The sequence below is a fragment of the Corythoichthys intestinalis genome, chromosome 5, assembly GCF_030265065.1.
Source record: "Corythoichthys intestinalis isolate RoL2023-P3 chromosome 5, ASM3026506v1, whole genome shotgun sequence".
Taxonomy (NCBI): domain Eukaryota; kingdom Metazoa; phylum Chordata; class Actinopteri; order Syngnathiformes; family Syngnathidae; genus Corythoichthys; species Corythoichthys intestinalis.
Window position 1 is genome coordinate 15937632 of NC_080399.1, and position 21756 is coordinate 15959387.

Below are 21756 nucleotides of genomic sequence, written 5' to 3' on the forward strand. Positions count from 1 at the left end.
CTACATAAGGATTCCTACTTGAACTTGACAGCATTTTCCCTGATTCCTTTTCCAGCTTTTAAAAGAGTACACCATTTTTTGGCGGCAAATTGGTCATTAATCGAGATGCAAAGTATCACGGTTTATCACCATACCCCGATATTGTGTCTTATTGGAGTTAATAATAATGCAAACATTCATTGCTAAGTATTAACAGTAAACCATATCAATGTCTACCTACTGGTGATGAGTTCTTTCTGCAAGGCAACAGGAGGAACTGACGCGCTTCCTGGAATACATGGTAGATCCATAGTTTAGTACGAATGAAATATTGACCACAGTTCATCACAACGTGTGAAATATAAAAATAATCACTTGCCTTCACTCATGTCTTCTTTGTTTGCTGGCCCTAAAGTGGAACGTCTCCAATTCCCACGTTTGCCGATCATGACATTCTCAGGCTTGTCTTGAATAAAAGGAAACCCACCCAGCCAACATGTGGGCCTGACTCACCTCTCATAAAACCGTGAGCTTCTGCTATGCATGCTTCCATCCACAATCACTCTTTCCCTTTTACATTGCGCCAAACAAGTGGATCAAACATGGCGGAATGCCTTCGCACAATGGAGACACATGCCCCACATGTGTGTGAGGTGTTACTGTTTTTCTTCATGGGCCCACTTAACACTAACCATCCAGCCTTATTTGTCCTTAACGTCATAGGTGACCTGGAGGCTGTGCCAGATGACTTTTGGGAAGAGAGGCCAAACACACAGAGACACGACAGGTACTTTTCAAACCATGATTTGTGTGTTCTGTTACACCCTTAAAATATATATAAATACTAGAGCTGTCAAACGATTAAAATTTTTGATGTAGTTAATTACAGCTTAAAAATTAATTGTAATTAATTGCAATTCAAACCATCTATAAAATATGCCATATTTTTCTGTAAATTATTGTTGGAAAGAGAAGACACAAGACGGATATATACATTCAACATACGGTACATAAGTACTTATTTGTTTATTATAACAATAAATTACAAAGATGGCATTAACATTATTAACATTGTTAAAGCGATCCATGGATAGAAAGACTTGTAGTTCTTAAAAGATAAATGTTAATACAAGTTATAGAAATTTTATATTAAAACCCCTCTTAATGTTTTCATTTTAATAAAATTTGTAGGGCTGTCAAACGATTAAAATTTTTAATCGAGTTAATTACAGCTTAAAAATGAATCGTAATTAATCGCAATTCAAACCATTTATAAAATATGCCATATTTTTCTGTAAATTATTGTTGGAATGGAAAGATAAGAATGGTATATACATTAAACATACGGTACATAAGTACTGTATTTTTTTATCATAACAATAACTCAACAAGATGGCATTAACATTATTAACATTCTGTTAAAGCGATCCATGGATAGAAAGACTTGTAGTTCTTAAAAGATAAATGTTAGTACAAGTTATAGAATTTTTTTTATTAAAACCCCCTCTGAATGTTTTCGTTTTAATACAATTTGTAAAAATTTCAATCAAAAAATAAACTACTAGCTCGCCATTGTTGATGTCAATAATTACACAATGCTCATGGTGCTGAAACCCATAAAATCAGTCGCAGCCAAGCGCCAGCAGAGGGCGACAAAACACCAAAAAAGACAAGTAACAAGTAGACATTACACTGTGCTGTCATTTTAATCTTTTTGAGCGGGGGATGTGGGTTAAATGCGTCAAATATTTTAACGTGATTAATTTTTAAAAATAATTACCACCCGTTAACGCAATCATTTTGACAGCCCTAATAAATACCTTTGGTAATTTTATGAGTCTGATATACCATAACCTCATCCCAAAACTGTTTAATATTCAACTCACTTTATGGCAAACAAACGTTGATGCTTAGTGTGTGGCATAAGTTGCTATCAAAATCCGATGTACAAGCACTAATATCTTACTCTTATACTGTGCATATTGATCTTGATGATTAGACATGTGCGACAGCATCATCACCATCATTATTATTATTACATCTCCATGAGAAGATGATGCTGTCCAAAGTTCTAAAAACACATTGACAATATGTGTGTGTATGTCACATCAAAGGCACAAACACACACATACGTGAAGCGTTCAAGTTGTCTCCCGGTAAACACACAAATGGCAGGAGGATGTCACAGTAACAGCCAATCAAAAAAATAAAATAAAAATTGTTTTTTTAAATGAGCCCCAAGAGGTAGGAATAACACAAAAGCTAACACTTTATCAGCAAAGACAATTACTGACATTAATCACAACATGGCGCCTTTGTTCTCACCTGGATTGTCAAGGCTGCACTTTCTCATCGGGGTGACAATGGCACACCGCTTTTTTCAGTGTTTTGAAAATGCTGTGATGATATGCGAGGGTAAAATGAACTATAAAGGGAACTAGGGCCCTTCTACCAGCAGGGTCATTGGCAGGCCCTCCTGGGGCCCGTTGAATCTGGGGTGAAGCTTTTTGTCCCCTGCTGGGGAGGTGGTTGTACCCAGGTCTCCGGCGTGTGGTGTGGCACCCGTGCGGGGATGCAGGGTGGATGCCCAGTGGGTAGTCTGGGGCAGGGGGTGGTCAGGGCCTTGGTGCTTCTCTCGCCCTGCAGCTTGTGGTTTTGCTGAGCGGGGCCCCGCCTGCAGGAGCCTGCCTCTTAAATCACGCACTCTCCATTTTGCACTGTAAATATCTTTCACCTTTAGCAACTACATACTCAATCATGTCTTCGGGGAGAGTCTGAACGGGGCCGTAGAGTCCCTGGCAGGCTCCCCCTCATGGGGGGCAGCGGCACGTCCCCTCATCCCTTCCGTGAAGGCTGGTTAAAGGGGCAATGGCTGGTCCGGGGGACCACCCTGGATCCCGAAGGGATGACAGCAGCCCCGTTGCTGGCGCTGCAGAGGTGAGATGGGCTGCCCCCGTTCAGCATTTCCACTTGTCTGCAGGACAATCACACGTCTGATGGGGTTCACGGATGACTGGATGCAATTAGACACACTCAAGAAACTATCAGTGCCAGGATTAGCGATTAGCCAGCATAGAATAGGATGGCAACATACAGTATAAATGGCAGAAAACACTCGGGTGACTTGAAGTTCCGCTCACAGACCCCCAATTTGGCCAAATTTCAAAACGTACGATATGCATGTGTGATACATCATTGGAAAGCTTAAAATCTAAAATTTCTGGGGGAAGAAAATTATTGAACAGGAGGGCATTTAAAAAAAAAAAATTAAACAGCAAAACCATATCTGAAGGTGAGAGCACGCAAGAGCAGAATTACAGACTCCATAACTCTGACGAGATATTATCGCGTACTTACCTTGTTTCGATCCAAAACCTCTATGTAGCATGTATCACCAAGTGTCAAGACACAGCTGTGAATGACCACAGCTGGATTTTTTATTTTTATTTTAAGGGTGAAACATGGTAATATAACAAGCGCCGCGATGCAGAAATCGCAGACATCAAGGAGTGGTCGACATTTTCTTTTTCATATATTTACCCTTTTAAACGTTTTTTTTTCTCCAATTTTTCTTTGTTTGGATTGATTATTTATCATCTAACATATCAGAGAAAATGTGACAGTAACAAAAAAAAAATACAATTCAGCGATAGTTATGAGGTAGATATCCGTGACTTTTTTTACAGACGCCATTTTCTTCATTGTGACGTCATTTGTTTAAAAGTTTAAAATATGCGAGTGAATCATTTTTTTTTTAAACGAAATATTAAACATCAATTAATTATTCTTAGCAAAAAATGACAGACATTTTGAATAATAAATATAATTAATTACCTTCGTTTTATGGCTGGGTTGAAACAAAAGCGGTTGCGCGACGTCTGTAAACGGGGGTTTCCAGGGTAAGACGGACAAATTAAAAATAGTTCGGGGGCTTAATGCACCATGAATCTGTTATGGCAACATATAGACATATTGTTCTATCAAACACAACAGTTGTTTTGGCTTAAAATACAGCAGTTCCTTTTAAAGAGGAATGCAAGAGCAGAAACTGCTTCTTCAGTCTTGCCTGTGTTTTCCGCCATATACTAGTACAATTACAAGTGATTCACATTATACTGGGTTCTACACCTCACGTCGCAAATTTGTGTGTGCTCCACCCTACCCAATCACATCTCTTTCTGACTCCCTCTCTGCTTCTCCTTTTTCTCCTCGGTCATCAGGCCCCCCACATGGTGTCAACTGGAAATACAATTAGCTAACGATAGCACTACTATAGCCATAGTTACTGTAGGCGTTGAATGTATTTCTTGCTGCTGTTTGTCCTTCTCTTGTCTGTCTCTCCTTTTCTATTTCCCTTTCTGTCCTAACCCCTTCCTACTCGCTTTTTTCTCCTAATAAACAAAACACAATGAATAATCACAATGGTAGTATATCATACTCCCATGCGATACATTAAAACTGTTCAGACCAATACGCCACTCAGACTCCCATTCTCCGTGTCAAGCAGCTGAACAGGACGGGGGGGCCTTTAAAGTCAACTTGGTTGCAAAGGAAACATTGGTCATTCCAGAAATCAGAGCGACTTACACACCCATACTTTTGAATGTTCGAGCATTCATTTCGTAGCTTTTTATCATTAGAATATTTAGCTGTTAAGTTGTTTAACTTTGGAATGTAGTAAAACCTTTATTTATAAATATTACTGTCTAAATTAAATATTTAAGCCCTGTAATTGTAAAGTTATATACATATTTGTAAAATTGTGAAGTGAGTCCTTTTGCTTGTTCAATAAGACATGTTGGTCTGTAATCTGTACTCTTCAAGAATTGGTTTGCAAGTGTATAAAAGAAATTAGCTGACACTCTTTGGACATTAATGTGAAGCATGTCTCTATATGTAATTGTTGCTCTTGATATTCATTTTTAATTATTTGACACCAAATTGCAATTTAGCCTACCAATATTACCACAACAAATACTGCAGCTTTGTCTCAATTTGTTCACACATTTAATTATGACATTCATTACTAGAGTTGTCCCAAAAGTCCAAAAATGCAATACCGATATCAGACCGATACCGATATATGCAGTCATGGACTTAAGATATTATGACTAATTGGATTGTGATGCCCCTCTGGATGCTTTAGTAATGATAAATGTAACAACTTTTTTTTTTTCCCCCCCCAAATAAACATTCTCTGAAAAATAAAATCATCTAAAATTATGGAAAAAGTGCCTGTCTTGCACCACTATATTTATTGTTGAAATCACTCTGCTCACATAACAAATCCCAAGCATCTTAGTTTGGAGACCTAATGCTCAATAAGCATAACTGCTGCACTAAGCTGTGACCAGCCCTTGTACAAAGGCAGATGGCTTCTACATTTACTTTGAATGCAATATGCATATTGGCCCAAAACCGATAACGAAAGACCGATGTCGGTTTCATCCGATACCATTTCAAAATGCTTTTATAAGCCGATACTGCTTTCATAAGCTAAATAATATTATCAAACAACTCGATTCATTCCACATCCAACAGTACATTGAGAGAAAAAAAAATCCACTTTATTAGGGAAGTGACACACATACAATGCACTAGCTTTATTACATTTGAAAATGGTAATGGCAATTACAGTATGAATAAAAATCAAACCTTTCATATGTTCAAAATTTGCAAATATAATCATTTCTTTCCAATTCTGTTTAGTGCCTGATATGCAGTTGTTTTCCAATCTTCTAAATTCTATCAGTCATTAATACATCGCTTAATTTGAAATGAGTATGGTCCCCCTAAAACACATTCAATTGACTGTATGCGAACAGGATAACAATGTTGGATCAAAAAGTTTATACACATTCAATGCATTGCACAACGATGGACATGAACGATAACATATCAAAAAGTGAAATTACTGCCATCCTCCTCCAGGGAAAAATTCCATAGTTCGATAAGGCTCACTGTTGCAGTTTCTGCACTTGAATGCCAGCAGTGTTACACCTGTTAATTTTTTTCCGTAAGACAAAATAGAGCTTAAAATATGTCTTTTACCATTTTGTGTTGGAAGCAGACATTTCTTTCTTACCTTTAAACTGTCGTTCAAAACGGACTCAAAGTGGACACTCTTCATCATTAGTGGACTCCTATGAAAAAAATACATTTATGTTGAGTCGGGGGGGATCAGTATAGTTCTTGTTTTAAATAATGGTTACCAAATGACAGACACTCAGCTGTTCAGCCCATTTTTGTACCCTTTTTACATTACTCAACGTAATTAGCCAATCACCCCATGACCCTAATGATTATTATTTTAAAAAATTGGGTGGGTAGACTGACCCCATCATCTTCTGGGATCTCCTCCGCTGGTATTCCGCCTCGTCCACCGTCCACACGGCGCCTTTGGCGTTCTCCACACGCACAAAGCATCTGTGAAGGCTCAGGTTGTGACGCACTGCGTTCTGACACAAACAGACGAGAACGGAAAAAGTCGTCACCATTCTTGTTAGTGCACCTTTTAAATGTCTTTTTTTTTTAGATTTAAGTGCAGGTTATAGGTCATATCTATGGATTAATTCAGGGGTCTTAAACCCAATTTATCGGAGAGGGTGTTGGGGGGGGCTACTGGAAATAATCTCGGTGCGTCTGGGCTACATCAAGGATTCCCTCCAAAAGGGACTGTTGCTAATTCACTTTGGCTAACTTGTTGGCAAAAACAACAAAAACAATCATTAACTCATTCATTACCAAAGTGTCGATTGCTCTATGACTGCAAGGGAAGCTCAATTTCCCTTAAGATGCCAAAAAATAAGTGATCAAATGTATACTGTTGTGTGTAACTGTCATTGATTAAATATACGCTTCAACGCGCTAAGCTTTTGTTCAGAATTAAAGCTTCTTATCACTGGTTACGATGCGGCTTCCTTTTCATTCATTCGTGCAGCTTCACAGTCCTTTAAACAGTGCGGACGCTGTGCGTCTCCAGAATGACAGTTCATTGTTCCACTACAGCAAATCAAGAGAAGTTATTGCCTACAAGCTGGGATTTATCCCGCTTATCGGATGCTGTGCATCTCTGGAGGTCTATGGGCAGTGAGCGGGGCTCTGCTGGCCCAGACAGTCAGCTTCTCTACAAGATGACTGTCTAAGGCTGAATCTCTTTTTGATTTACAGCGAAATGAGCGAATCAGTGACCTTGTCGTATCCTCGCGAAGCATTTTTCAGTTTTTATCCCGTTGTTCCGTGTTGAACCAGAGATTTTCATAATCCTAGCGACTAAAGATGTACCGATCGATCGACATCGGTCCGGTCACGTCATTTTCAAAGTATCGGAATCGGCAAAAAAAATATCGGACATGCCTTTTTTTAATATATGTATATATTTTATTTAAATCGTTTTCTAATTGTATTTAACGTTACAGACAAAGTATCTTACACTCATTCAGAGTCTTTCGTTTTGGCTTAAAGTAGGGCTATCAAATTTATTGCGTTAACGGCTGTATTTTTTTATTTTTTTTTTAATTAATCACGTTAAATAATTATTGCATGCACTGCACGACCCACTCAAGCATCGTCGCGTTCAATCTATAAAGGCGCGGTTTTACCTATATATAGAGCAATAAGAAAGCATATGATGGGTAGAGAGAATTTTGACAGCCTTTGGAGCCTATTGTTATTTGGCCAAAGCCTTACAATCCCCCTCTCAGCACTTAGAAATAACGTGGGAGGCAATATAGGGAAGAACGGTAGTGGTTGATCTTTTTCTTAACACCTTATATTACTTCCCAACGCAGAGAAGATATATCAATTGGTGCCACTACGCACAGTCATGGTTGCACTTCCCATCATGGATTTGGGCAGAACAGTTAAATGGCTACAGTATCATTTACTGAAAGCTCAACAAATACACTAGATGGCAATATTTAGTCAGAATATACAAAGTCACATTTATCCTTTAAGAATCTTTCTATCCGTGGATCCCTCTCACAGAAAGAACGTTAATAATGTAAATGCCATCTTGAGGATTTATTGTCATAATAAACAAATACAGTACTTATGTACTGTATGTTGAATGTATATATTTGTCCGAGTTTTATTCATTTTTTTCTTAATGCATTGCCAAAATGTATATGATCGGGAAAAATTATCGGGAATCATTGGAATTGAATCGGGAGCGCAAAAAAAGCAATCGGATCGGGAAATGTCGGGATCGGCAGATACTCAAACTAAAACGATCGGATCGGGAGCAAAAAAACATGATCGGAACAACCCTAGTTACGATGCGGCTTCCTTTTCATTCATTCGCGCAGCTTTACAGTCCTTTAAACAGCGCGGACGCCGTGCGTATCCAGAATTGAGAGTGCATTGTTCCACTACAGCCACTCGAGAGAAGTCATTGCCTACAAACTGGGATTTATCCCGCTGATCAGATGCTGTGCGTCTCTGGAGGTCTATGGGCAGTGAGCGGGGCTCGGCTGGCCCAGACAGTCAGCTTCTCTACAAGATGACTGTCTAAGGCTGAATCTCTTTTTGATTTACAGCGAAATGAGCGAATCAGTGACCTTGTCATATTAACATCCACGCGAAGCCTTTTTCAGTTTTATTCCGTTGCTCCGTGTTGAACCAGACTTTCATAATCCTAGCGACACTTGCTTTGTTAAAAATGACAACGAAAAATTTAGCTTTTTGTGTTTTTTTTTTTTTTTTTTTTAATTCTAGCTGCTTGTGTTTGAAAGCTGGACTTCTGACACTCTAGTTTCTTTACCTAACGAGCAGCGGGTGCCGCTGAGGACCTACACCAGGGGTCTGCAAGTCCGGTCCTCGAGACCCGCTATCCAGCTTGACAAGCTGGATAGCGGCTCTTGAGGACCAGACTTGCAGACCCCTCCCCTACACTGTCACAAAGCACTCACAGAGGACACACTTTGAGCTTCCGCTCATTGGAAGACCAATATCTGCCACTGGTTTAAAAAATGTTAACATTTCATTGTTATGACTAAACATAGGAATCTAAGCTTTCTTTTATTTTAAGTTCTGTGTTCACGTAGCCTTAGAACACAATATTCTTGTGGCGCTTGAAAGAAGGGGATGTCTTGTAACATAATTATGTTTGGCAGTGAATGAGTTAAGAGATTTAGAAACTCTAAAATGCCCCTGACAAAGTATGTGTGTGCCAGACTTTTTTTAAAACTTGATTTTAAAAAATTTAAGAATTATATTTATTCATTCGTTCATTCATCTTCCATTCCATTCATTTTATTATTTTTTTTACATAAAATTCCATGGCTCAGTTAGTATTACTTTTTCATTCATTGAAAAAATATATTATTATTTTCTAATTAAAAAAAAAAAAAAAATTCACATGAGCTACACTTTTTTTTAACCATTTATAGTTTATTGCCCATGGCAAAATAGGCTTGTGCCCCACTTAAATAATTTATAAATGCATTTTTTTTATTTATTTAATGCTATTTTTTAAATGATAACTTATATAGTTTAATTATTATTGTTTTTTAACTGCCCATGGCACCGGCCACATTCATACTACACTACAATATCAAATAGATGTCTACAAAATATTGTTCAGTGGGACTCCATTGGCCCCTCGGCCACAATTTTGAGATCACCGAATTAATGAATCATTTTTATTGACCGCATGCGTTTTTTACATCACTAAAATTTGCCATTTCAATAACAGCGTGTAGACTTTTTATAACCACTATAATTGAGATAGTTTAATCGGATGGGCGCAGTTACCTTCCAGGTCGCTGCATTGCGACGGAAAAAGGCAAAGGTCCTCGTAAACCATGTGTAGATCTCGTTCAATGTTAGCTGCGTATCTGCTGATTCTATGATGGCCTTTGGACAGAAATACCCAGAGTTGAACTTGCTCATAAGGGTAGGATAAATACAAATTGAAGACTATGAAATAAAACTAGAAAACACCTGTCTTATTAAGGTTGCGTAGGTAAAAGGCGGTCGGATGTCAGCGTTCTTGTAGAGGTCCCATTCTTTTTCTGGAATTGAAAGTAAACAGATTCAATATTAGCCAATAAAGAATTGTGTACAATACTATCGGTTTATTTTTCATGTATGTACATTACCTGTAGAGTAGGTCAACCGGTGATGGCGGCGTTTCACCGCCCCAGCAAATGATGTATTTGGGCCTCCTTCTTGCGACACGGTGCCGACGGGGACCACAAAATGGAGAGGACTCGGTGAGGGTGAGCCAGACTGGAAGATAGCATGACGAAGCGATTAGATTGGCCTCTTTGAGGTAATTATCATACTAATGTAGCACATGCAAGCACGTTCATTAGCTGCAATTGGAAATGTAAGGTGTGTTACTGTGAACAGAAGGTTGGTCTTCTTAACCCTGGTCATTTAAAAAAAATTACCCATAAAGCTATGCAGTCCACATACATGGACGTCACATTTTGGGTCATGTAGGCCACAATATTAATATGACCCAAAATGTCATGTACACATATTTAGACATCAGGTTTTATTTGTAATTATTACTTTTGTTTTTGTTGTTAGTGGGTTTTTTTTCCTAAACAAGTAATTTATAAATTATTAAATTTTTATATAATCAACATTGATAAAATTAACATTAATAAACACAAATAATGAGTTAACATTGCGCTGTCAGCCCTCCCAATCAAAATGGATTAAGCGTATAGTTCCATTAATGGCAGCCAATGTGTGAATAACTATGCTAAAGTAAACTAAAATAACCTAAAGTATTAAAGGGAACCTCGGACATAAAGACTTGTAGGCTCTAATAAGCCACAATTGTTCACGTTTACTAACATATGTTATTCGAAACATGTATCATTTCCATTGATTTAAAAATCTATAAGTTTTAGTACATGTTTTGACCTACGGAGGGCGCCATGTTTTACAAGTGCAATGCACACTGGGGGTGATGATGCGGTTAGGCTGGACTGGGAGAATAGCTGTGCTAGCTAGCAAGCAAACATAGTATGACAACTGGCATGATTTTGTCACATTCTGCTGCTGGTCAGATTGTTTCGTTACGGAGCTGTGGGATGAGTTCCCAGCGTCGTACCTGCATCCAATTCCAGCTCATCAGCAGTGTCTTTAAACCGATCCTAGGCGGCAGATATTGACTTGCTACCATTTGACAGTTTGTACAGTGGGGCAAATAAGTTTTTAGTCAACCACCAATTGTGCAAGTTCTCCTACTTGAAAATATTACAGAGGCCTGTAATTGTCAACATGTGTAAACCTCAACCATGAGAGACAGGATGTGGGGGAAAAAAAACGAAAATCACATTGTTTGATTTTTAAATAATTTATTTCCAAATTAGATTGGAAAATAAGTATTTGGTCACCGACAAACAAGCAAAATTTCTGGCTGTCAAAGAGGTCTAACTTCTTCTAACGAGGTCTAACGAGGCTCCACTCGTTACCTGTATTAATGGCACCTGTTTTAACTCATTATCGGTATAAAAGACACCTGTCCACAGTGTCAGTCAGTCACACTCCAAATTCCACTATGGCCAAGACCAAAGAGCTGTCGAAGGACACCAGAGACAAAATTGTAGACCTGCACCAGGCTGGAAAGACTGAATCTGCAATAGGTAAAACGCTTGGTGTAAAGAAATCAACTGTGGGAGCAATTATTAGAAAATGGAAGACATACAAGGCCACTGTTAATCTCCCTCGTCTGGGGTTCCATGCAAGATCTCACCCCGTGGCGTCAAAATGATAACAAGAACGTTGAGCAAAAATCCCAGAACCACACGGGGGGACCTCGTGAATGACTTACAGAGAGCTGGGACCACAGTAACAAAGGCTACTATCAGTAACACAATGCGCCGCCAGGGACTCAAATCCTGCACTGCCAGACGTGTCCCCCTGCTGAAGCCAGTACACATCCAGGCCCGTCTGCGGTTCGCTAGAGAGCATTTGGATGATCCAGAAGAGGACTGGGAGAATGTGTTATGGTCAGATGAAACCAAAACAGAACTTTTTGGTAGAAACACAGGTTCTCGTGTTTGGAGGAGAAAGAATACTGAATTGCATCCGAAGAACACCATACCAACTGTGAAGCATGGGGGTGGAAACATCATGCTTTGGGGCTGTTTTTCTGCAAAGGGACCAGGACGACTGATCTGTGTAAAGGAAAGAATGAATGGGGCCATGTATCGCGAGATTTTGAGTGAAAATCTTCTTCCATCAGCAAGGGCATTGAAGATGAGACGTGGCTGGGTCTTTCAGCATGACAATGATCCCAAACACACAGCCAGGGCAACAAAGGAGTGGCTTCGTAAGAAGCATTTCAAGGTCCTGGAGTGGCCTAGCCAGTCTCCAGATCTCAACGCCATAGAAAATCTGTGGAGGGAGTTGAAAGTCCGTGTTGCCCAACGACAGCCCCAAAACATCATTGCTCTAGAGGAGATCTGCATGGAGGAATGGGCGGAAATACCAGCGACAGTGTGTGAAAAGCTTGTGATGAGTTACAGAAAACGTTTGGCCTCCGTTATTGCCAACAAAGGGTACATAGCAAAGTATTGAGATGAACTTTTGGTATTGACCAAATACTTATTTTCCACCATGATTTGCAAATAAATTCTTTAATAATCAAATAAGGTGATTTTCTGTTGGTTTTTTTTCCACATTCTGTCTCTCATGGTTGAGGTTTACCCATGTTGACAGTTACAGGCCTCTCTAATATTTTCAAGTGGGAAACTTGCACAATTAGTGGTTGACTAAATACATATTTGTCCTACTGTATATCCCTTTGTTGTTTGTTTTATCATTGCCTTGTTTTCTTTTTCGTTTGTCTGCCTCTTACTGCGGTTTTCCCTTTTTTAATTGATCCCGACCTACTGTCACGGACCGTTTTTGTGATTTTTGTGTGTTCAAAAAACCCTTTTACGTAATCCCTATGTTATTGTTGTCTGCTTGCTGTCTGAAGTGAGTCGCGTTTTCTAATTCCATTGTCAAGCAAGCCGCACTTTCTTTAGACTACACATGTGGGTTCCGGTACCTTTATAAGGAAAATCACGACTCCAACAACACGTGGAAGTATAGTCCTGTGGTCTACACGCTCGTCTGTCACGCGGGTTCGAATCCTGCTCGAGACCTTCATTTAATTGCTTTTGCTGCTCGTTTTGTGAAATATCGACAGTAGAGATGTCCCGATCGATCTGCATCTCGGGTCCGATCACGTCTTTTTCAAAGTATCGGAATCGGCAAAAAATATCGGACATGCCTTTTTTAATATATATATATATATATATATATTTTTTTTTTTTATTAAATCGTTTTCTAATTGTATTTAACGTTACAGACAAAATGTCTTACAGTCATCCAGAGTCTTTAGTTTTGGTTTAAAGATTGGTTCATAATAACAACAAACATCCTCCCCTTCCATTTATTGTCGCACTCACAAAGTGTGGCACCGAAAAAAAACTGTTTATTTAACATGTTTATTGTTTACATATTTTATGGCACAGTGCTGATAAGCTTTGTTTTGATCCAAAGCAGTGGAACAATGTCATGTTGGACAATAAAAAAAGATACTTGGAGCAATTGAATTGAGTTTTATTCATTTTTTTTCTTAATGCATTGCCAAAATGTATATGATCGGGAAAAATTATCGGGAATGATTGGAATTGAATCGGGAGGGAAAAAAAAAAAAAAAAGCAATGGGATCAGGAAATATCGGGATCGGCAGATACTCAAACTAAAACGATTGGATCGGGAGCAAAAAAACATGATCGGAACAACCCTAATCGACAGTGCTGTCCTGCTCAACGTTTTCACGCTTGGATGAAACCGATGACATGTTGATGTAGCTAAAGAGTGACGCTGTGGTAGCCCGGCAGCACCGCCCAGTGACGTCACAACCCAGAGGGAGTTGCGTCGTCAACAACAATGACGACTTACGAGTTAAACTAATTTTACAAATTTTATTTAAACAAAAATATTACGAGGGGTTTTAATATCAAACTACTATAACTCATACTAACATGAGAAGAATTACATGTCTTTCTATCCGTGGTACGCTTTAATGAGTCAACACAACAGGTCAGTGCACCCAAGGTAGTACCTGTGGATGTAGTGAATCAGCTGATGTGTCACATTGGGTCAGAGGTGATCTTGCAGGTGCAGAGTTGGATTCCTGAGCAGGCGTCAGCTGAAGGTGAGCCGTCATTGCGCGCAGACGCTCTCGTTCTTTGCGAAGCTGGAGGAAAAACAGTGGTAAAACTTTATAATAACTATCTGTTTTACTAGTTAATAGATCATTAGTAAACTGTTGATAAATGATTTATTGTTGATTTGTGAAGTATTTGTTAACAGTTTGTTAAGCATTTTCAGGGTGTTCCAATATGGTTGACCCCATTCTAAATGCCCATGCTAGTTGATGGATCTTAATAAAACTATATACACTTTATATTGAAGGTGAAGTTTCATTGGTTAAATATACAACGAAAAGTACAAATACTTGTTGGTTCTATGGCAGATTTTCATAAATGTGCCACATGAGCGCTGCCTGCAAAATGCCTTATCAAAATGCCTTTTCTTTTTAAGTGAATGGCATTTCTTAACCTGAAAAGATAGAAATGCAAAACGTTACACACAAAAACTTGAAACGTTTCTACACAAACTGTGTTTCAGGTTAAGAACACCCTGTAAATCCTGAACAAACTGTTAACAAATACTTCACAAATCAACAATAAATCATTTATCAACAGTTTACTAAAGATCTATTAACTAGTAAAACGGATAGTTATTATAAAGTGTTACCAAAACAATCATACTGGTGTTTGTCACATTTTGGGCAATATTATTATTTTATGCTCTCAGAAACCAAGAACAAAAATTATTAATTATAGTAATAACCATAAAATGGTGAACAAAAGGCTAAATCGGCATCTGTTAACTAAAGTTGTAATAGTTCTAAATTTTTCATTATGGTTTAGTTTTTTTTATTAAGTTTTTGTTTTTTTTGCAAATTTATTTTATGGAGTGGATTTGCTTGCTATTTTAATATCTCTTTAAATGATTAGTTTTAGCTTTCACTAGTTTTAATTTTTTATACATTTTGTTATTTTTCAGGCTAAGGTTTTGAAAAACAACCAAATTTAAGATTTTTTTAAAAAAAATAATTTTGAATTTTGTCATTTTGACATCTGTTAATTAATATTGCTTCTGGGGATAATGTCCGAAAACAAAGTATAATTTCGATGTTTTATCTAGTTTTGTGAACGCACAATACAGTTTCAGTTATCGTCTTTTAAAAAAAAAAAAAAATTTAACTACCCGGAGGGAGGGTTCCGAATCACACTGGCTTTGTTGTTCATGTTCCTGATGAGAACACTAACTAAAATTGCTACTCCTCTGTGATTCAAGGACGTATCAGATGTGCATTGATCCTTGGAGCCTTATTTTTTAATATTTTTTAGTTCCGATTACCGTATTTTCCACACTATAAGGCACACCTAAAAGCCTTCAATTTTCTCAAAAGTGTGCCTAATAATCTGATGCGCCATCTATATGGATCAAAATTGGTTAATCATGGCATGACAGCTTCTAACCCCATGCCCAACCACTACCACTACTGCGTCTCATAATGCGGCGCGCCCTATATATGAAAACAGTATTAAAATAGGCCATTCATTGAAGGTGCGTCTTATACTTCGATGTAAAGCTGTAACGATTACTCGATTAACTCGAGTAATTCGATTAGAAAAAAAGCTTCGAATCAAATATTGCTGCTTCGAGGATTCGTTTAATTAGAGTGACGTTGTAATTAGGGTTGTTCCGATCATGTTTTTTTGCTCCCGATCCGATCCCGATCGTTTTAGTTTGAGTATCTGCCGATCCCGATATTTCCCGATCCGATTGCTTTTTTTTTTGCTCCCGATTTAAATCTAATCATTCCCGATAATTTTTCCCAATCATATACATTTTGGCAATGCATTAAGAAAAAAATGAATAAAACTCGGACGAATATATACATTCAACATACAGTACATAAGTACTGTATTTGTTTATTATGACAATAAATCCTCAAGATGGCATTTACATTTTTAACATTGTTTCTGTGAGCGGGATCCACGGATAGAAAGACTTGTGACTTTGTATATTGTGACTAAATATTACCGTCTAGTGTATTTGTTGAGCTTTCGGTAAATGATACTGTAGCCATGCCTAAATGCATGATGGGAAGTGGAACCATGACTGTGCGTAGTGCTACCAATTGATATATCTTTGCGTTGGGAAATAACATAATGTGTTAGGAAAAAGATAAATTGCTACCTTGCTTCCCCACATTGCTTCCCATGATATTTCTAATCGTAGGGAGAGGGATTGTAAGGCTTTAGCCAATTAAAAAAAGGCTCCAAAGGCTGCAAAATTCACTCTGCTCATTTTACGCTGCCTTTTATCTCTCTATATAGGTAAAACGGCACCATTACAGATTGAGCGCGACAATGCGTGAGTGGGTCGTGCAGCGCATGCATTAATTGCGTTAAATATTTTAACGTGATACATTTTTTAAAAAATGAATTACCGCCGTTTTTGGGATAAATTTGATAACCCTACCTTAAGCCTAAACTAAAGACTCTGGATGAGTGTAACATATTATGTCTGTAACGTTAAATACAATTAGAAAACGATTTAATTAAAAAAATTTTTTTTAAATGTATATATATATATATATATATATATATTAAAAAAAGGCATGGCCAATATTTTTTTGCCAATTCCGATACTTTGAAAATGACGTGACCGATCGATCAGGACATATCTAGAATGGTTTGTTTTGAAAGTGTTGCATTTAGTTTTATTGATTTGGGTGGATACACAGCCCTCTAGTGGCAACAGTGAATATGACAACTTCGAAAACGGATTTCCGCCCCTGGGCTCAGCCCACCTGAATCTCCAACTGGTGAACCACTTGCATCTGGACTCGACACTGCGCTGCACTTCTGTCATCCAGTTTGTGCTCACAGTGCACGTGACTGAAACACACACAGATTGTCATTCACCCCCATCGCTGTCAATGACAGTCAGTGAGTGTTTGTTAGTTTTTGTTTTACTTACTTCACAAACTGGGAATAGTTTTGGCAGATGGACTCACACCCTGGCCAGTTGCAGACGCCATGACCATAAAGCACATTTGCTGTGGTTAAATCAGCTTGACTTGAGCTAAATAAAGATTAATTATATTGGACAATGATATATATATGTATTTTTAATATTACATTATGGCTTTAATATTAGCTTAAGAGGTTTTATATGTACCACTTGTGAGGAGAATGTGACGAGATGTCCTGCGTCTGTCTCTCATCGCTTGTCTTATCAGTATCTTCATGATCACACTTGTTTTCGTCTTCTGCTTTTGTCATCTCCTTCCAAATGTGGTTCAACTCTACTGATCTGGTGTCAGCTAATATGAAACAAAGAAATGTTAGGTTCACTGTCAACTTTTTTTGTGTGTGTTTTGAAGTGCGTACCTGCCGAGGTGCAGACTGACTGCTGTGGATGAAGACTCTGCTGGATTTGCAGGAGATGCTGAAGCGCCAATTTCTGTGCAAGGAGCTGCCAGACTAGTAAAGCACTTCACCAGGTTGTCAAACTAAGTTGAGATCTCACTATTTACCTCTTTGCTTTTATTGCCCGGCTTCTGTTGAAGCAACTGCGCGTTGATTTGCTGTTGTTTCTTGTAAAACTCCTTCAGGTGATGCTGAAACAGTAAAGCCACTACTTGATATGGGTCATTCGAGAATCGACATCTACTGACATTCTTACATGAGTAATGGATGCGGTTTCAGGAATAAACTTACATAAATGTACCTTTATCATAAAAGTACATTTATATTAATTTATATAAAAGTTTTTCATAAAAGGTTTTATGTCCATTTTGATTTGTTTTTTTTATCGGTGTCAAACGATTAAAATTTTTAATCGAGTTAATTACAGCTTAAAAATTAATTTAATCGTAATTAATCGCTATTAATCGCAATTCAAACCATCTATAAAATATGCCATATTTTTCTGTAAATTATTGTTGGAATGGAAAGATGAGACACAAGATGGATATATACATTCAACATACGGTACATAAGTACTGTATTTCTTTATTATAACAATCAACAAGATGGCATTACCATTATTAACATTGTTAAAGCGATCCATGGATAGAAAGACTTGTAATTCTTAAAAGATAAATGTTAGTACAAGTTATAGACATTTTATATTAAAACCCCTCTTCATTTTTTTGTTTTAATAAAATGTGTAAAATTTTCAATCAAAAAATAAACTTGTAGCACGCCATTCTTGATGCCAATAATTACTTACACAATGCTCATGGGTGCTGAAGCCTACAAAATCAGTCGCACCCAAGCGCCAGCAGAGGGCGACAAAACTCCAAAAAACACAACAAGTACATATTTCACTGTGTGTGCTGTCATTTTAATTTTTGAGTGGGGCATGTGCGTTAATTGCGTGAAATATTTTAACGTGATTAATTTAAAAAAATAATTACCGCCCGTTAACGCGATAGTTTTGACAGCCCTAGTTTTTTTCTAAAGTGATGTACAAATATCGTAATAAACGTCTTCAAGTGTAGTATCGGGATTAATCGGATCGAATCGTGACCGGTGAATTGTGATAGAACTTGTATCGCCAGATATTAGGCAACCCCAATAGCAGCTGACACCGTGCTGGATCAGCTTGCGAGATCCACATAGCAATCACACCCGCTGAACGTCAGTGTGCCAGATGCGGCCTGTTTCACCAATCTGTCAACCGCTGAACGTCAGTGCGCCAGATGCGGCCCGTTTCATCAATCTGACAATCCAAATGATATGTTACGCGCTGCTCCAGGGCGGACCCTGCAGACCGCAGGTGCTAAAAACCTGAAATGTAACGTTCAGCATGTGACGTCACAACAGCGTGCACCCTGAAGGCAGGCATCCGCTGTGACTGTCTTTGCCCATTCCTCATGGGCAAAGGCCCCCAGTTCATTAACATTTTTTGACTTTCATACTGCAACTGCCTTCTTCAAGTTGCTGATCCGGGAAGTGACTCCCGGCTGAGTTTGGGCCATTGTTCAAAAAGACACTGGGTCGGATCCGTTTTTCGAAGTTGGGCCAGAATTTGCAGTACATCTGGCCCATGTACGCTCCAGTTATATTTTGCTATCTGGGCATACACACTAAGAGTGGGAACCTCTTTTGTACCTCACGATATGATATGATTTGCGATACAAAGCTCACGATAACAATGATCTCACGATATGGTGATACCAAGATTTTCGATCCAATGGTCAGGAAATCATTCTACAAAATAACTAATAAGCAGAAAAACAAGCTACAGTGGGACAAATAAGTATTTAGTCAACCACCAATTGTGCACGTTCTCCTACTTGAAAAGATTAGAGAGGCCTGTAATTGTCAACATGGGTAAACCTCAACCTTGAGAGACAGAATGTGGAAAAAAAACAGAAAATCAAATTGTTTGATTTTTAAAGAATTTATTTCCAAACTAGAGTGGAAAATAAGTATTTGGTCACCTGCAAACAAGCAAGAATACTGGCTGTCAAAGAGGTCTAACTTCTTCTACCAAGGTCTAACGAGGCTCCACTCGTTACTTGTATTAATGGCACCTGTTTTAATTCATTATCGGTATAAAAGACACACCTGTCCACAACCTCAGAGAGTCACACTCCAAACTCCACTATGGCCAAGACCAAAGAACTGTCGAAGGACACCAGAGACAAAATTGTAGACCTGCACCAGGCTGGGAAGACTGAATCTGCAATAGGTAAAACGCTTGGTGTAAAAAAATCAACTGTGGGAGCAATTATTAGAAAACGGAAGACATACAAGACCACTGATAATCTCCCTCGATCTGAGGCTCCATGTATGATCTCACCCCGTGGCGTCAAAATGATAACAAGAACGGGGAGCAAAAATCCCTGAACCACACGGGGGGACCTAGTGAATGACCTACAGAGAGCTGGGACCACATTAACAAAGGCTACTATCAGTAACACAATGCGCCGCCAGGGACTCAAATCCTGCACTGCCAGACGTGTCCCCCTGCTGAAGCCAGTACACGTCCAGGCCCGTCTGCGGTTCGCTAGAGAGCATTTGGATGATCCAGAAGAGGACTGGGAGAATGTGTTATGGTCAAATGAAACCAAAGTAGAACTTTTTGGTAGAAACACAGGTTCTCGTGTTTGGAGGAGAAAGATTACTGAATTGCATCCGAAGAACAATACCCATTATGAAGCATGGGGGTGGAAACAAAGGGACCAGGACGACTGATCTGTGTAAAGGAAAGAATGAATGGGGCCATGTATCGAGAGATTTTGAGTGAAAATCTCCTTCCGTCAGCAAGGGCATTGAAGATGAGACGTGGCTGGGTCTTTCAGCATGACAATGATCCCAAACACACAGCCAGGGCAACAAAGGAGTAGCTTCTTAAGAAGCATTTCAAGGTCCTGGAGAGGCCTAGCCAGTCTCCAGATCTCAACCCCATAGAATATCTGCGGAGGGAGTTGAAAGTCCGTGTTGCCCAACGACAGCCCCAAAACATCATGCTCTAGAGGAGATCTGCATGGAGAAATGGGCCGAAATACCAGCGACAATGTGTGAAAAGCTTGTGAAGAGTTACAGAAAACGTTTGGCCTCCGTTATTGCCAACAAAGGGTACATAACAAAGTATTGAGATGAACTTTTGGTATTGACCAAATACTTATTTTCCACCATGATTTGCAAATAAATTCTTTAAAAGGTGGCATTTAATGAACCCCGCCCACTTCAAACGGGGTCCTCCCTTTTCTATGGTCGTCAGTGGCAGCCAATGCCAGGCAATGAGGTCAATTTGGGTCATATCAGGTCACTGCCTGTTGATTTTTAGTCACTTTCCAGTTGATTTTGGTGCATTTTATGGGTCACTTTCTGTTGATTTTGTGGTACTGAAGGGAATAGGTACCGATCTCGCACACACCATATAATTGTTTGCATTAGTCTAACACATTCATCTCACTATAGTTTAGGCAGACTTCACTCCGTGCCCTTGAACACAGTAAAGTGGATCACCTTATCGGCGCTCATGAAGGGGAAAAGGAAAAATGGTACCGTTTCTCGTAGGCACCGTCTAACTGTTTGCATTACTCGAACAGACGTAATATAATTAATCAGGGAATAGTATCATTTCTCATATTTACTGTAGGACTGCACTACTCTAACACACCTAATATAAAATAAATAGCACACCATAGTTTGAAGTAGCAGAATAGATACACAACGCCATCTTATCACAGAAGCCCAACGTGTGCGTCACGGGCAAGATTGACGCACCAACTCTGGCAATCAGGACAAAGACCAGCACGCTTTGTTCTAAAACAAGTAGCGCCAGCCCGGATAACAAAGTTGATAGTGGGCGCTTAGGACGTCAAGACCAGCGTCGGTCGCTGTGGCAACCACGTCCCATCCACGCAAAAACCTACACAGCCCTAAACCGGTCACAGAGGGAAGGTCCCAAAAGCAACGCCTGGACACACCTTCGGCCCGGCCTACTCCAACACGGACTTAAAAAACACTGGACACTGAGATAACACAGATTTCGCTGCCCGGAAACATTTATCTGTGTAGCCTTGTTTTGGATCCAAACTTGTTCCTCCGTCGTCTGTTTTTTGCCTTGTTTTTGACCATTGTCGACGAATAAATTGTCAACCTGTTTTCGGTGAGCCTTCTTCAAACTTTTGGAACATGGAGTCAGTACAAAGGG

General features: G+C 39.0%; 1 protein-coding gene across 1 annotated transcript; it reads right to left on the reverse strand.

Annotated features, from left to right (window-relative positions):
- Positions 1 to 5581: 5581 nt before the first annotated feature.
- LOC130916806 (forkhead box protein P2-like) lies at positions 5582 to 16970 on the reverse strand. Its single transcript, XM_057837801.1, has 8 exons — positions 16889 to 16970; positions 14060 to 14194; positions 10080 to 10209; positions 9922 to 9992; positions 9733 to 9834; positions 6316 to 6437; positions 6065 to 6122; positions 5582 to 5979 (listed from the first exon to the last, which is right to left on the reverse strand). The coding sequence occupies exons 1-8, from the start codon at positions 16916 to 16918 to the stop codon at positions 5974 to 5976; spliced, it is 654 nt and encodes a 217-aa protein (XP_057693784.1). The 5' UTR covers positions 16919 to 16970; the 3' UTR covers positions 5582 to 5973.
- Positions 16971 to 21756: the final 4786 nt, after the last annotated feature.

Coding starts and splice junctions, on each gene's coding strand:
- LOC130916806 (XM_057837801.1), bottom strand. CDS start 16,918: ATGCAAGTGGTTCACCAGTTGGAGATTCAG. Junction 14,195..16,888: donor TTCACCAGTTGGAGATTCAG/GTGGGCTGAGCC, acceptor TTTTTCCTCCAG/CTTCGCAAAGAACGAGAGCG. Junction 6,123..6,315: donor AGATCCCAGAAGATGATGGG/GTCAGTCTACCC, acceptor TTTTTTTCATAG/GAGTCCACTAATGATGAAGA.